This window comes from Quercus suber, unplaced genomic scaffold (genome assembly GCF_002906115.3).
Source record: "Quercus suber isolate HL8 unplaced genomic scaffold, Cork oak 2.0 scaffold_38, whole genome shotgun sequence".
Classification (NCBI taxonomy): Eukaryota; Viridiplantae; Streptophyta; class Magnoliopsida; order Fagales; family Fagaceae; genus Quercus; species Quercus suber.
This window is the reverse complement of record NW_027069503.1, coordinates 951,074-967,480: the sequence shown is the minus strand read 5'-3', so window position 1 is coordinate 967,480 and position 16,407 is coordinate 951,074. Positions and strand designations below refer to the sequence as shown.

The following is a 16,407-nucleotide window of genomic DNA, read 5'->3' as shown; positions in this document are numbered from 1 at the left end:
TTCTGATGAGAGGCAAATTCTTTCTATTAGGTGGTTTTGGCTTGTTTTCAAGCTTTTACTGGTTTGAAGGTGAATGTGGGGAAAAGTGAAATGTCCCTATTGGGGAGGTGCGTAATATTCAATCTTTGGCTAATATCCTTCATGCAAGGTGGGTGCAGTTTGCCTATGATTTACTTGGGTATGCCTTTGGAACTTTGTACAAAACAGCCTCTATTTGGAATCCGATCCTTGAGAGGATGGAAAAGAAGCTTTTAGGCTTGAAGGGTTTATTTGTCAAAGGGGGTAGACTCACCTTGCTGAAGAGTATCCTCACAAACCTTCCACTTATTACCTTTCCTTTTTACTATCCCTAAAGCATGGGACTAGATTGGAATGCATTCAAAGAACTTCTTGTGGGGTTCATTCAAAAGACTAGAAGTAGAAACCTTAGATATCATCAACATTTCTCAGTTACAGTTTACTATCAGAATCTATAACACCAATCAGATTAAGTTTAAAATGAACCACACTTTGAAATGAAACCAAATCATACCTTGATCAATGATATTACCTAAAATTAAAATAAAATGTATTAATTGTCAGGAACAATTTCATTAAATTAACACCTTTCATTGTTGCTGGCCTTCCAAGATGCACAACATGCATATCAGAGGGTTTTTTTTTTTTTTTTTTTTTTTTTTTTTTTTTTCACATCTCTGTTAATCTTTCTTTGTAACTCTTTCTTATTTTCTTTCCTCTCTACTCACACCTCCAAGACTCTTTCTCCTCCTCTCACAATTATATGAATTCTAGACGTCCCCCTTAATTATATGGATTCTCAAAGAATGACCCCTTAATTAATTTAAAACTTATCACAATTTTTTTTTTTTTTTTGATAGGTAAGAAAACTTGTATTAAGAGAAGACTACTTCATTAGAAGAATAAAGCAGCCAGAAAAAAATATGTACAAACAAAAGAAAGGAAAACAACTATGTACAGGAAGATTCTTTGATTGGTAAGTTATCATTATGTTTACTTACATTTTTTGAATTATTCTTTTCTCAAGATTGTTTGATTGGTAAGTTATGCACACACCCAATAGGTCTTGAACTCATGACTTCACCCTCAACCTAGCACTTACAAGGGAAAGAAGCGCAAGTTGAGCTATAGCTCATTGGCATTCTTTGCACAAGAATTCAGTTTCAAATGCAATTATATTTGTATAAAAAATGAATTGCGAAAAAACCAACTTAACTGTTCAGCCTCTCAAATTGTAGATTATTATGTATTTTTTAAATTATTAGTAAGGTATCCTCCCCACCCCTGGGGGAGATGATTGATTAATGGGCAAATTATTATTAGTATTATTTTCCTTTTCTTCCTAAGGTAGATTAATATGCAGATGATTAAATGATATGTTTGTATATAATCAGTATTACACTTTCAAAAAAAAAAAAAAAATCAGTTTTAAATTTGGCTGCATAAGATGTAAACAAAAGTTTGTTTATGTTGCAAATTGAGGGGCTGGTGCAACGTGCTTACTACAACATCACCACGATTGATTTCCAAAATCCATGTGCAATACAAGTCAAGTTTTTCACATGCTGTTCTTCTTATTCTGAATGTTAAGAGTGAAGTAATTCACAAAAGTCAAAAGAGATCTAAACCAATAAACTATAAAAAATTTTGACACACCTTTTCAACTTTTAAATGTTAGGTGTAGTTAGCTAAACACAGCCCAAGTTGTTCTCCAGTGGCACTATATTCTTTAGGCAAAAACTACAAAGTAGATAAAAACTTCCCACAGCGGAAGTTCACATCACAAGCAAACCCAGGGTCCCAGAAACAACAAATGCAAACATACAAGACCACGAAGATGCTACTTACCCGCCCAAATGATGAAACCTCCAGCCTGTTCAATCCGTTGGCGCTCATCAGATCTTTCAGGTTTGTGATCAATAGACAATGGGATAGCTGCATAAGGAGGCAATAATGATCACACAATTAAAGAGATACAAGATATTGAATTGTTGATTAAATATTTGTATTCTTATAGAAATCAACATAAAACCTATGGAAGTCAATCCATCAGTCCAGCATAGAGATGTCATTGCAAAAGCAATTTTTGTAAGAAAATCATTATCAAAACAAAATAAGAACTATAAGCAGTGAGAGATTCTTTATTTCTCTAAGTTCATCCTTAATTTACAGGCATTAGTCCAATAAATCACAATCTTGACAGAGAAGGCATCAACCTGAACCAGCTCTACAGGCAACAACTCTAGAATCACCAACATTTGCAACAAGCAGACGGTCCCCTAAGAGCAGAGCAGTTGTTGCAGTTGAACCAGCATCTTTTTGCTGACCTTTCTCTTCATTGAGGTAATCAGCATCTGTCTGTTTAAATACTTCAACTATAACAGAAAATAGAAATGTAAATTGCTTCTAGTTCATTACCCATGTGAATAAAAAAAACTTGAATCAGCATTTCGTACATAATAACACCAGAAATTCACCAACTTCATACCAATGGCTGTCTTTGGGTCATTGATAAAATCTGGGTGGCCACTTAAATTCTTGAAAAGGTTGTTTTTAAGGTATTCAGCAGTTCTCGAACCTCCATGGCCTGAATTGGACCACAACATCCATGTAAACACATAACAATGAAAGAAGTTGATAAACAAGCATCTAGACTGTCCACAAGGACCTGAACACTAGAAAAATATTCAACCTAGAAAGGTAACAAGTCTAGCAGAAAGAAGGAGGCACCGCCAGCCATGAATTTTCTCCTGATATAAGACACTCAAAAAACAAAATCGTACCATGGATAGGTAATAAAAACCTAGGCCGTACCATCGAAAACACCAAAAAAAGCAACCATCTGACCATCAACTTCTGAAATCCTTGTCTCGTAGAAATCCTCCATGGAAGCTCTTTTACCCTTGAAAGTGGAATATCCATAGTTGAAACTTCCATTTCGATTTCCAGTGAGAAAGCTAAACAATAAATAGAAGATTGGTCAGACTTACAACTGCAACCAGTCTCAAGACCTGTCGGTTGAAATTACACTATAAAGCAGTCTTCCTTTCGCCCAAAAAAAAAAAAAAAAACCAAGACAAGATTCCAAACAAAGGTATTTTACCAAACTCATGGTATTCTCTATAAACATGTATCAAGGGTTCAAAAGTCCTTTAAAATTACGAAATCATATAATTCCCATGACTTAAATCATTATGAAATTCTTGTCATTGCTGAATATTGTAATTGATCTCTGACATCTAAATGAGATTAAGTACAATCCAAGCAAGCCATACTCACACTGTTAAAATTGAACATGCATGAGGTTCAAATCTGGCAGAACAGAATTTCAAAAAGTTTAAACTTTCCATTAGAACTGATCACCATGAAATTTGGAGGGGAAACTTACTATAGAAATTATGTTTTAAACTATCAAAACCATTACATATATGAACAAGATAGACATACTTAAGATTCAGGTAAAAGATAACAACAATTCAGGTTGAATTCCCGCAGATCAACACCAGGACTAAACTAAAACCAATAAAGTCCACTGCAATGAATGTTTTACTTAGGACTTTATCAGAGCCAGGTTATAATCATAAAACCCAGACCCATGTGCTTTATAAACATATATAAAGGTCGTAAAATAGGTTGTACACTTGTACGGAGTCAAGGAAAGGTAATTGGTAGGCAATGCAATGAAAGTTTAGCTCACACTTACCCACACCCCCCCCCCCACCCCTTTTTTTGAGGGAGAGTGANTCAAATCTGGCAGAACAGAATTTCAATAAGTTTAAACTTTCCATTAGAACTGATCACCATGAAATTTGGAGGGAAACTTACTATAGAATTATGTTTTAAACTATCAAAACCATTACATATATGAACAAGATAGACATACTTAAGATTCAGGTAAAAGATAACAACAATTCAGGTTGAATTCCCGCAGATCAACACCAGGACTAAACTAAAACCAATAAAGTCCACTGCAATGAATGTTTTACTTAGGACTTTATCAGAGCCAGGTTATAATCATAAAACCCAGACCCATGTGCTTTATAAACATATATAAAGGTCGTAAAATAGGTTGTACACTTGTACGGAGTCAAGGAAAGGTAATTGGTAGGCAATGCAATGAAAGTTTAGCTCACACTTACCCCCACCCCCCCCCCCCCACCCCTTTTTTTTGAGTCCCAATTAACTCAAGAGTGAGTACATATGTAGCTACAGCTTTAATATAAGGGAGAAGACCTTAACTTTTAAACTGAAAGTTTGAATCCCATATGGTTGTATGCAACGTACTTACCTTTACAAAATAGGTTTACATTTAGAAAAAGAAAAAAGCACTAGAGTTTAAACCTAAAAATATTCTTGAACCACAAAATATACTTCAAATTCCACAATCATAGTCAACCTCAATTCAACAACCTTGTCTTTTGACATCACTCACCTATGATTAAATATTTATAGCACTAGTAAAGCCTACATTAAACCACCCAATTCAAACCTAATTTTTTTTTTCTTTGAATTAACTCCCAAATAAGTCATTAATGCCCCCTACTCTCCATGTTTATTTAAGAAGGCTTACTTACTCCCAACACGTTCATCATCATACACAGGCTAATCAATCAAATCAAGAATGAATACACATGTAGCCATAGCTTTTGCGTGAACTGAATTCAAAATATCAGTTCTCCTATGGACACACCCATCCTCACACCCAATTCACAACTTGTTGCCTTATGCGATAGAAAGTGGTGGGTCTACATGGGCAAAAAGTGTCCCGCCACTCACAGTTGCACAAGCCAGCAAGTTGGGAAATTAGGTTTTTCTCTATAATTATTCACAAATGAGTATTGCTACAGATACTACAAGTTTTATTACATTGACCTTACAAACTGATATGTCACCAATCATAAAGAGACAATTCAAATATTCAATTACGAGGTTGTTGAAACCCACTAATCACATTCATTGACTCATCAGTTCGTAAGCTGTATGTAGCAAAACTTGTGTCACCTTTAGCATTTTCCTTCACAAAATATTTACTCATAAAAGAGTTGTACTACTTTCCTAAAAAAAAAAAAAAAAAAAGAGTTCTACTACATACACAACATTTTGCATTAAAATTCACAGTCTCTCACAAACCCACCTCACTGGGACCCATTAAAATCGAACAAAATCCACCATTTTGGTAATAAAAAAAAAAAAAATCATTTTTCCCTGAAAAGAAACCCCAAACTTTGAGGTTGATTCGTGTATAGTTCTGTGAATTGCACTTACCTAATTTTTTTTAATTAAAAAAATTACACTAAATTTTATAACCTAATAACATTTTCAAACAAATAACAGAAAAAAAAAAATTCAATTTCGTTTCTTGGAATTGAATTCACAAACAAATAATTTGCTTTCCATAATCAATGTTTGTTGTTTTCTCATGATAATTAAATTGAAAGTAACTAGGTTACTTTCAATTGAAATGAAAAAATATATCACACTAGATTTTGAAACCTAATAAGTTCAAATTCTCAAATCATATACAATCAACCTAAATTTCATTTCTCTTGGAATTTAATTCACACAAAAAAAAAAAAAAAAAAAACTTGCTTTTTCAGAATCAATGTTTTTGTTGTTTTCTAATAACAATTGAAACGAAAGTAAAAAAACAAAAATCAACAGAGAGAGAGAGAGAGAGGGGAACCTGATGCCGCCACCGCTGAAGATGGCGTCGGGATCTCTGGAGGACATTACGATGGCCGGCGTAGGTGGTGGTGGTGATGGCGGGGCCATCGGATCGGCATGGGCGGAGGAGGAGGAGGAGGATGTGGTTGAGTCGCCGCCGGTGTGATTGATGAGATCAATGACAGATTCTTCTTCTTCTTCTTCTTCTACTTCTACTGTGTTCGTGTCCGTGTCCGTGTTCCTGTTGCTCATGCTCTGTCTTTGTCTCTGTCTCTGCTTCTGGGCATTCTTTTTCTTTTTCTTTTTCTTTTTTCTTTTTGTTTTTTTGGGTTTTGCTTGTTTTAAAAAACAAAATTAAATATTTTTTTTTTTTGAGAAACAAATTAAATAATCTTCAAATCTTAGTTATCTATCGCACTAGTTACTTTATTGGTACTTAAAAAATATGTGTATATATATATATATATATATATTCGATAGGAATTAGGATTCTGAAGAAAACATTTTTNAATTAGGATTCTGAAGAAAACATTTTCTTCAAACTGATTTTAAAAAAAATTCCCATAAAAAAAAAAAAATTCTCCAACTAGGTTGCGATTAAAAAAAAAAAAAAGTAAAAACTAATGGTGTGTAATTTATTTTGGACTAACGTGGCAGTTAAATAAACTAATCATGTGTAATTTTGATATCGTAGGACATTTTTAATATCTCATGTAATTTATATATGACCTACTATTATGTTCTGCGATGTACGACTTAATAAAAAATATTTTGATAAATATAAATTTAATAACAAATAAAATAAAAAAAGAATTAATTCAAAATTTAAGATTAAAAAAGTTGTGCTTGTTCACTTAAAAGAAATTTAATTTTTTATTTCTTTGTTTGATATTTAAATCATTTGTTTTAGTGTTGATTTCATTCAAATGGTTATAAGTTTATCAACCCTAAATCAGCATATGTATTCATATGTAATATTCTAATTAATAATAAATAGACAAAGGCATTGTAACTAAATTGGCACCTCCTCGTGATAAAGTGCTTGAGGGGTGTAAGGAGGAAATGGTTTGAACTGCGGGTTAGCAGCTTATTGTAATTATTTCTAAAAAAAAAAAATATATATATAATATATAATACTTAATTAATGTAACATTCTAACTACAAATAAATAAAATATAACACCCTAACTTAAAGTAATGTTTGTAATTGTATGTGTTTTAGCCTTAGGAACATCATATATATTATTTTTTTATCATAAAAAAAAAAAACACACAGATATTAAAATTACACATGAAAAAAATAAAGAATTCAATATTTGAAACGGTTGAAAAAACACAAATATTAATATTACACTAAAAAAAAAAAAAATAGTCAAAGGCCTTGTAACTGAATTGGCATCTCCTCATGTACAAAGTGCTTGGGAGTATAGGGGAGAAAGGGTTTGAGCTGCGGGGTTGAAACAGTTAAAAAACACAGATATTAATATTACACATGAAAAAAATTAATGAATTCAATAATTGAAACGTTTGAAAACAAAATTAAGCCAAAACCTCAATTCATTAATGAAAAAATATCCAAATTTTGGAGCTTAAAAAAAAACAGAGTTAAGTAAAGATAGACTTACATAGAAATTTGGACGGATGGATTCTTTCGTATCCAATTTCATGTTTGATAGCAAATTTTGCTTTTAATTAAAGAATATAGATTACATCGAACAAAGCACCAAACAAAATCCATAACAAATTAAATCCATTATAAAATATTGATGTCAATAACAAATAATCATGTAATAAGAAATTAAAAAATACAAATATATTGCTTGCTATATTGACTTCTAAAAAAAACACTAAAAGGTGTGATCAAACATAGAATTTCAACCTATCTATAAAACTTGTTGATAAAAATCATATTATATATAATAAAAATGCAACAAATACACAAAATCTATTCAATTTGATGAAAAAAAAAAAAACCTAATAAAATGAAAATAAAATCTAAACAATGGCTCACACCTTTTTCTGAAGTATGTGGTAAATCTGATGATTGTAATACCTGGTCACGTCTTGCAATAATAAAAACAAACAAACAAAAATAAGTGGTGATTTAACTTTACAATGAGATGAGACCAAAAACAAAAAAAGGAAGTGAAAGTATTTTAAGGATTGGCAATTTTTACATGGACTTCCAAATGTGGTTTCATGACAACCTCCATTGCAGACTCTGTGACGGCCCCCAATGCAGGCTTTGTAACAGGCTCTGTGATGGCCTTCATTGCAGGCTCTGTGACAGGCTCTGTGCCCGACTCCATTGCTGCCAGTAGAGATGGGTCGTGCTTGAATCGCTTGTGAAGTTGGTCCTCCAACTCCATGGCTTCTTCAACCTCTACCTTCATCCCTGCCTTCTTCATTTAATGTACCACAAAGTCAGAAAAATTAAAGGAAAAATATAGTAAATAATTGTAAAGTATGTAGTAGAAATAATGAAATACCAAAAAATTCTATGTATATATAGTGGGAATTTTAGGTTGTGAAGAAGATGATATGAACAAAAATAAGTAGTTTAGGTGAAACTCAAAATTTTATTTTTTTTTTTTACTTTATTATTAGGAAAAAGTATTGACATAAAATGCAAATTTATCCACCAAAAAAAAACGTAGGCAAAAAAAATGCAAGTTCTATATATAGGAAAAAAAATGCAAATTCGATCTTTTTTTTTCTTTTACATTTTTTTTATCTCTCTTTTTTAAAATTTATTAAAATATCTGCAATTTGGTGAAACTTTGTGGCACAACTACGGCATCTAAGCCCAACTTTTATTATATATAATATAATATGATGTCTTATAACGTTTTGTTTGTTTTGATTTTAAGTTTTATAAAAATTAAGTCATTTTTTCTAAAAAAGATATTTTTATAAAACTACTTTATTTTTTAATTTTTGGCCGCAACCTTAAATGTGTTAGAAAACAAACTCTTAACTTCCCTTATATAGCCTAACATGAGATAGAGTTATTTTCCAAAAGAATTAATGGAAAAAAATCTCTAATAAATAAGTCATACTTTTTATGTTAACCAAAGTTAGTTTTCCTTTAATTTATTTTTTCTAATGCTAATAAATATTGGACAACTCGGAAAACTATTTTTACACAAAGTTTTCCATCGAGAAAACAAAGCATTTAACTGAGTTAGAAGAGATTCCTTAAACTGGTTTGAAGTAAAACTAAAACCCTGTATAGATTTGAAATGGACAAAATTTTGTCTCGAATGACTTTGGAGCTATTTTCTCCAACTCACAAAGTGGCTATTTTTATAATATTATTTATGTGTATTTGTATAATCAAGTGATATGGTTTATTAAAAAAATAATGCGGTTAAAACTATATAAGAATGGTCTCTTCGATAATCAAATAGTGAGTTAAAGGAAAATTGGTTTGAAGCTAAGCTTTTATATATATATATATATATATATATGTAGGGTCAGTTTTTGCGGCCCATGCCTAAGGAGGTATGGATTCGGAGCCCACCGAGCCCAAAACAATAAATTTTGTAGAGAGTGGGTGAAAGGGCTAGGCTAATAATGAAAATAACAGTATTAAACAGCAACACCAATGGGAGGAGTTGAATTAATGTGTTCTCGGACTAATATGAGTACTCTGTCCGAAGAGATGCTTTTCATTGATAATCTAAGGTTCCAATTCCAGGAGCTACAACCATCTAATATATCCTTTTTTCTCTCCCGTTTTTTCGATCCCCCCCTATCAGAGGCACCCTTCCCTTATATAGCATTGCCTTCTTCCATCTCCTCCGTCCNAAAATAATAATAAAAACCCAAACAATGGTGGTATAATAAACTTCAAATTCCAATCATCAAAAAAAAAAAAAAAAAAATTGAGAAAAAATTTTCCAGTCATCAATTGAATATTGTTCGTGAATCTAGTTAACTCAACAAATAAAGTTTCTTATTGTCAAATAAAATAATTAAGTTTGAATTTTGTCAACATAAAAAATTAAATGGTGTTTTAGCCTATAATAAAGAGTAATTGTCAATATCATAAAGCAAGTATTATAAATTTAAGCTCTATCTTAAAAGGAATATCATATTATTATCATACATATGAGATAAAGTTTATAATAAACAATCACTCAAACAATTGGTTATAAATATATAGACAAAGTATTGTGTAAAATTCAAATTTTTACTTTTAAAACAATTAATTATTAATCAAAACTAAAACCAAACCAAAGTGAGAAGAGAGGAAGGACTTGTGAAGGGATCGTAAAACACCAAAATAGCAAAAAATGCATAAGCCAAGACATATCTGCCAAAAAAAGTAAAATATATCAGCACAAAATAGATGTGCAAGACCATTAAAATCCACCAAAAGAAAAAGAAAAGCAAAGAAATAGATAATTAGTGTAAGAAATAATTAGTGTAAGGACCAAATTTGGGTTTTTAGCCCGCTATATGGAGGGACTTAAGCCCAAAAAGCGCAAAACAATAAATTTATAGAGAATGGGTTGAAAAACTGGGTTTTAGTTAATCAAACAAATATTAGAATAGATTCAAAGGATGGGAGAATGAAAAGAAATGGGATTCTATTGAATAAAAAAGGTCCTCGGCAATATTCGAGGTGCACAATTCTTGTTTATTATTCTCAAATTGAGTTACAAGTTTGATTTCTGAATGCTATGGTCTTTTTTCTTCTGTTTTTTCGATCCACTTTCCATGCAGGACCTCTTTCCTTATATAGTTCCTTCTAAAGCATCTTGATCTTACACTTGTTGATCACTTGCTTGTCCCATCAGACACCTTCTTTGGTTGTGTAGGTCTTGGGGCGGCCAACTTTGCACTGTTCAAGGGACTTCTCCACATTAATGCAGCCAGAAAGGTAGCTGTAGAACATTAAATGTGGTGGTAGCAGCTTTTGTAGATATTTGTTGCCTTCCACTACTCCACTCCTATCCAATGTTTGACTTCTAACTGTGATGCAACCCGGTAGGATATTCTGGACAGTAGGATATTCTGGACAGTAGGTCATTCTTACTGATCTTGGATCCATATTTCCGATATGACTCCTCTTCTCGGATATCTTTTGGACTATCATGTATAATCCTCTTCTATCATTCCCATAATAACATTGTTTGACCATCCTCGGACAAGTAAATATCCTCGGACTGGGCCATAGGCCCAATATATACAATTCTAACAGTACCTTCTGGCTATTTGGCCCCCACAATTAGAAATCCACTACATTGATAAAATAAACCATAAAAATCCACCAAAAGAAAAAGAAAGTGAATAGAAATAACCTCTTTTTGTTGTTGGTAAAATAAAACTTGAAATGTATGAGAGAGAGAGAGAGAGAGATGCAAAAGGAGTAATTGAAAATTAGATAGAATTTGGCTATAAACTTAGTTGTAGCCTTAAGCTACAACTTCCTTTTTATAAAAAGGGTTAACAATAAATTTTTTGACTTTTTTTATTATAATTATTTGTCTTTTTTTTGCAGTTTCATGTCATTTTTTCAACTTTATAGGTACTTTTAAGTCTTTTTTTTATTTTTTTTTCATTTATTACACTTTTTTATTATGTAGGACTCACATTAAGGAAACTTTAACAAACATCGTATTGTGCTTGTTAACATTTCCCTTAAAAAAAATTAACATTGCTACATATTTTGAAAATCTAACTATTAGATTGCATGTTTTTTATACTCTTAAACACGTGTCAAATTTTATACCAATCAGATGTTATTTACTATATTATTTGTAGGGTCAATTTTTGTAGCCCAAGCCCAAAAGGTATGGGTTGTGAGCCCAACGAACCCAAGACAATGAATTTGTAGAGAGTGGGTGAAAGAGCTAGGCTAGTAATGAATTAAACAGTATTGGATTGCAGTGCTTGTGATCAAATTAACACTCAATCGTGCTCGGACAAATGCAAATATAGACGTCCGAAGAGGATTTGTATTGAATGAACGTGGGTTACAACTCTTAGAGCTACAGTATGGAGTTTTCTCCTTTTTAACTTTCTTTTCTCGATCCTCTTCTATCAGAGGCCTCTCCTTCTTATATAGTACACTCTTCCTTCATCTTCATCGTCCACTTGTTCACCATCCAGACGCCCACTTGAGTGCATGTCCCATCATGTACCCTCTTTAGTGTTGTGTGAGTGGCGGTAGCTGAGAGTGCACTGTTCAGGGGTCTTCTCCACATTAATGCGGCCAGGAAAGTAGGTGCAGTGCATTTAATGTGGTGGTTGAAGTTTGTCTTCTAGATATTTCTCCGTTCCTGCTATCCTTATGCGTGCCTGAGGTTCATCCCCATCATTAGACTTGTTAGGGTTCACCTGAACTTCCCAGACGTCTGTTTGACCACGCTTCTTCGGATCCGAGGATAATGGCCTCTTCGGACAATTGAATACCTCCTCGGACTGTGCCCCACACTCATGCCCAGACATGCTTCTCTTATATGGGCTTCTTCTCAAGTACTTTCATCTCTTCGGACAAACAGTAGTCTTCAAATAGGGCCTTAGGCCCAATACGTTAGGTTGGGCTTTTCACCCCCCACATTATTGATAAACTTATTTTTTATGTATAATTTTATACTATAAAAATTTGCAATTTAGACAATTGATTGACAACATAGCTATTTATCTTTAATTTCTTGAAAAATTTTCAAGTATGAAGGATATGAAAAGATAATATAATCTAATGGTGGATTTGTCAAAATTCATATTCAATAAAAAAATATTTAGTAAAGTTATAGTCTTAAGTTACAATCAAATTTGTAACCAAACTTTATCCTAAATGAAATAAACTCCCTTATATATACATTGTCCTTTTTGGTAATTTATTCTTCAAACTGCCACTTTTATAAGTGCTAGCCAAACACTCAGCTTTTTCAAAAAACATTTTTTTTTTAACAGTTTTTACCAAACACTCAACTTTTTGAAAATCCATTTTTTCATTATGCACTTTTTGAAAACTCCACTTTTTCATTATGCATTTTTACTAAAAGCTGAACCAAACTCACCCTTAGATTGGTACTACCGATTCTCAAAGTATGAGTGTTTAATGTGTTATTAATTTCACCTCATCTCATTACCAAGTCCAATGAATTTTAATTGGAATTCAATTTTTCCAAGTGGTGCATCTCTTGTAATATTCTTTTGTTTTTTTATTTTTAATTAATTTTTTGAAATTTATTTTCAATTCCCATAGCCACTTTCCATATTCGGCTTCCTGTTATAGTTCCCTAAGCACTTTAAAATTTGAACCAAGAGAGCAATGAACATACATAAAAATAAATAAAAACAATGAATCAGAGTAATGGTTCTCTCGAAAACAACCCCAAATCATATTATATTTTTCTAATTATTTTCTTTGTACACGTGTATAGTAAAATTGGACTCTAATTTCAATTGAACAATTGGAATGACACATGGCACAAAATTGAAACTTTAATTTGGAATTCTATTTGAGTTTCTCTCTGCTTCACCTATTATTATATATATAGATATATAGATTGATGTCAATAACAAATAATCATGTAATAAGAAATTACAAAATACAAATATATTGCTTGCTATATTAACTTCTAAAAAAAACACTAAAAGGTGTGATCAAACATAGAATTTCAACCTATCTATAAAACTTGTTGATAAAAATCATATTATATATAAAAGGCAACAAATACACAAAATCTATTCAATTTGATGAAAGAAAAAAAAAATTACCTAATAAAATGAAAATAAAATCTAAACAATGGCTCACACCTTTCTCTGAAGTAAGTGGTAAATCTGATGATCGTAATACCCGGTCACGTCTTGCAATAATAAAAACAAACAAACAAAAATAAGTGGTGATTTAACTTTACAATGAGATGAGACCAAAAAACAAAAAAAAGGAAGTGAAAGTATTTTAAGGATTGGCAATTTTTACATGGACTTCCAAATGGTCTCTGGTGGTTTCATGACGGCCTCCATTGCAGGCTCTGTGATGGCCTTCATTGTAGGCTCTGTGCCGGATTCCATTGCTACCAGTAGAGATGGGTCATGCTTGAATCGCTTGTGAGGTTGGTCCTCCAACTCCACGGCTTCTTCAACCACTACCTTCATCCCCGCCTTCTTCATTTAATGTACCACAAAGTCAGAAAAATTAAAGGAAAAATATAGTAAATAATTGTAAAGTATTTAGTAGAAATAATGAAATACCAAAAAATTCTGTGTACATATAGTGGGAATTTTAGGTTGTAAAGAAGATGATATGAACAAAAATAAGTAGTTTAGGTGAAACTCAAATAACTTTTTTTTTTTTTTTTTACTTTATTATTAGGAAAAAGTATTGAAATAAAATGCAAATTTATCCACCAAAAAAAAAAAAAAAAACGTAGGAAAAAAAAATGCAAGTTCTATACGTTGAAAAAAAAAAGCAAATTCGATATTTTTTTCTTTTATGTTTTTTATCTCTCTTTTTTAAAATTTATTAAAATTTATGCAATTTGGTGAGCCATGTGGTGTAACTACGACGCTTAACTCAACTTTATTAAATATAAATAATATGATGTCTTATAACGTTTTCTCTTTTGATTTTAAGTTTTCTAAAATTAAGTCATTTTCTCTAAAAAATATATTTTATAAAACTATTTTTATTTTTTAATTTTTGGCCGTAACCTTAAATGTGTTAGAAACAAACTCTTAACTTCCCTATATGCCTAACATGAGATAGAGTTATTTTCCAAAAGAATTAATGGAAAAAAATCTCTAATAAATAAGTCATACTTTTTATGTTGACCAAAGTAGTTTTTCTTTAATTTATTTTTTCTAAATGCTAATAAATACTGGACAACTCGGAAAACTATTTTACACAAAGTTTTCATCAAGAAAACAAAGCATTTAACTGAGTTAGAAGAGATTCCTTAAACTGGTTGAAGTAAAACTAAAACCATGTATAGATTTGAAATGACAAAATTTTGTCTCGAATGACTTTGGACTATTTTCTCCAACTCACAAAGTGCTATTTTTATAATATTATTTATGTGTATTTGTATAATCAAGTGATATGGTTTATTAAAAAAATAATGCGGTTAAAACTATATAAGAATGTCTCTTCGATAATCAAATAGTGAGTTAAAGGAAAATTGTTTGAAGCTAAGCTTATTATATATTATATATATATATGTAGGGTCAGTTTTGCGGCCCATGCCTAAGGAGGTATGGATTCGGAGCCACCGACCCAAAACATAAATTTTTAGAGAGTGGGTGAAAGGGCTAGGCTAATAATGAAATAACAGTATAAACAGCAACACCAATGGAGGAGTTGAATTAATGTGTTCTCGGACTAATATGAGTACTCTGTCCAGAGATGCTTTTCATTGATAATCTAGGTTCCAATTCCAGAGCTACAACCATCTAATATATCCTTTTTCTCTCCCGTTTTTCGATCCCCCCCTATCAGAGGCACCCTTCCCTATATAGCATTGCCTTCTTCCATCTCCTCCGTCCACTTGTTCATCATCCAGGCACCCATTTGAGTATGTCCATCACCCCACTTTAGCCTTATGTGAGTGGCGTAGCTGAGAATGCACTTCAGGGGTCTTATCCACATAAATGCGGCCAGAAGGTAGGTGCCGTGCATTAAATGTGGTGGTTGAAGTATGCCTCCTTGATATTTTTCTATCCTGTTATCTTTATGTGTATCGAGATTCCTCTCCTTCTTGACACTTGTCAAATAGATCACTTGAATCTCCCATGCTCGTGTCGAGTCAAATCTCTTCGGATCCGAGATGCAGACTACTCGGACCATGAGCATCTCCTCGGATGGTATACGTGCTCACCTCAAGGCATCCCCCTTTGTAGTGGGCCTGACTGAAGCCTCACCTCCTCGGAAGAGAGTGTTCCTCATTCAAGGCCTTGGGCCCAAATAAGTTGGTTGGGTTCTTCTCCCCCCACATTAGCCCTCAAAATTGTAGTTTTCATTCGCATCCGAAGAGAAAAAGTAGGATTTTGACTTGCCCCGGAGCAAAGCTCGTAAACAGGCAAATTTGAATGGCACGTGCATAAGTATAGGAACTGTCGCTTCATTAATGCGCTGCGGTTTCCTTATTCCCCAGGCGCTGCATTAATTGCACCAGGTGGCGCTTCTCCTTCATATCCAATGGTGATTGAATATCCAACAGCTGTTTTTCTTTGAAATTTGGGCGAGAGTGCCCCTGACCCTTCGTTTGACCCCCGTATAAAGCTTCAGAGGACATTATTCTTCCTCACTTCGTAAATCTTCAGACGCTCCAGAGAGAACAGACGCGCCGCTCCGTCCAAACCTCACAGTCGCTGCTTTCAGGCCTCCCAAGCCATCAAAACCTTCCTACAAGCCTGAAATCTTCTCTCTGATTTAGTCCCGGTGAGTCATCGTTCACCAAACCGTTTAGTTTTCTCTCGGCCAACAGTTTCATTAAACACCATGGAAACTGGTACATGGTGGATACCTGAGCAGCTAGAAGCATTTAGGGCCGCGTACCGCATACCTCAACGTGGTGTGAGGTATTGCCCCCCAGAAAAGATTCTAACAGACCGGGAGACGGGAGAAGTAGTTATTCCCTTATCGCCTTCAAAGAAAAGGGGAATGACCATCCCATGGATCCCATCACCACTAGCTATCTCCGAAACCATAGGCTCACTCCCTGGCAGTGGCACCCAACATGTTTAAGATTCTAGGGCCATTGAGGAC

At 33.0% G+C, this 16,407-nt stretch overlaps 1 protein-coding gene across 1 annotated transcript in view; it reads right to left on the bottom strand.

Moving 5' to 3' along the window:
* The window catches only part of LOC112019997 (probable protein phosphatase 2C 11), a gene marked incomplete in the record, with an annotated part of 10,832 nt that extends 4,820 nt beyond the window's left edge, over nt 1–6,012 (bottom strand). Inside the window, 4 exon segments of the mRNA XM_065770958.1 lie at nt 2,235–2,393; nt 2,507–2,605; nt 2,833–2,975; nt 5,702–6,012. Coding sequence (XP_065627030.1) covers nt 2,235–2,393; nt 2,507–2,605; nt 2,833–2,975; nt 5,702–5,934 — 634 coding nt within the window.
* Between the last annotated feature and the right edge of the window lie 10,395 nt (nt 6,013–16,407).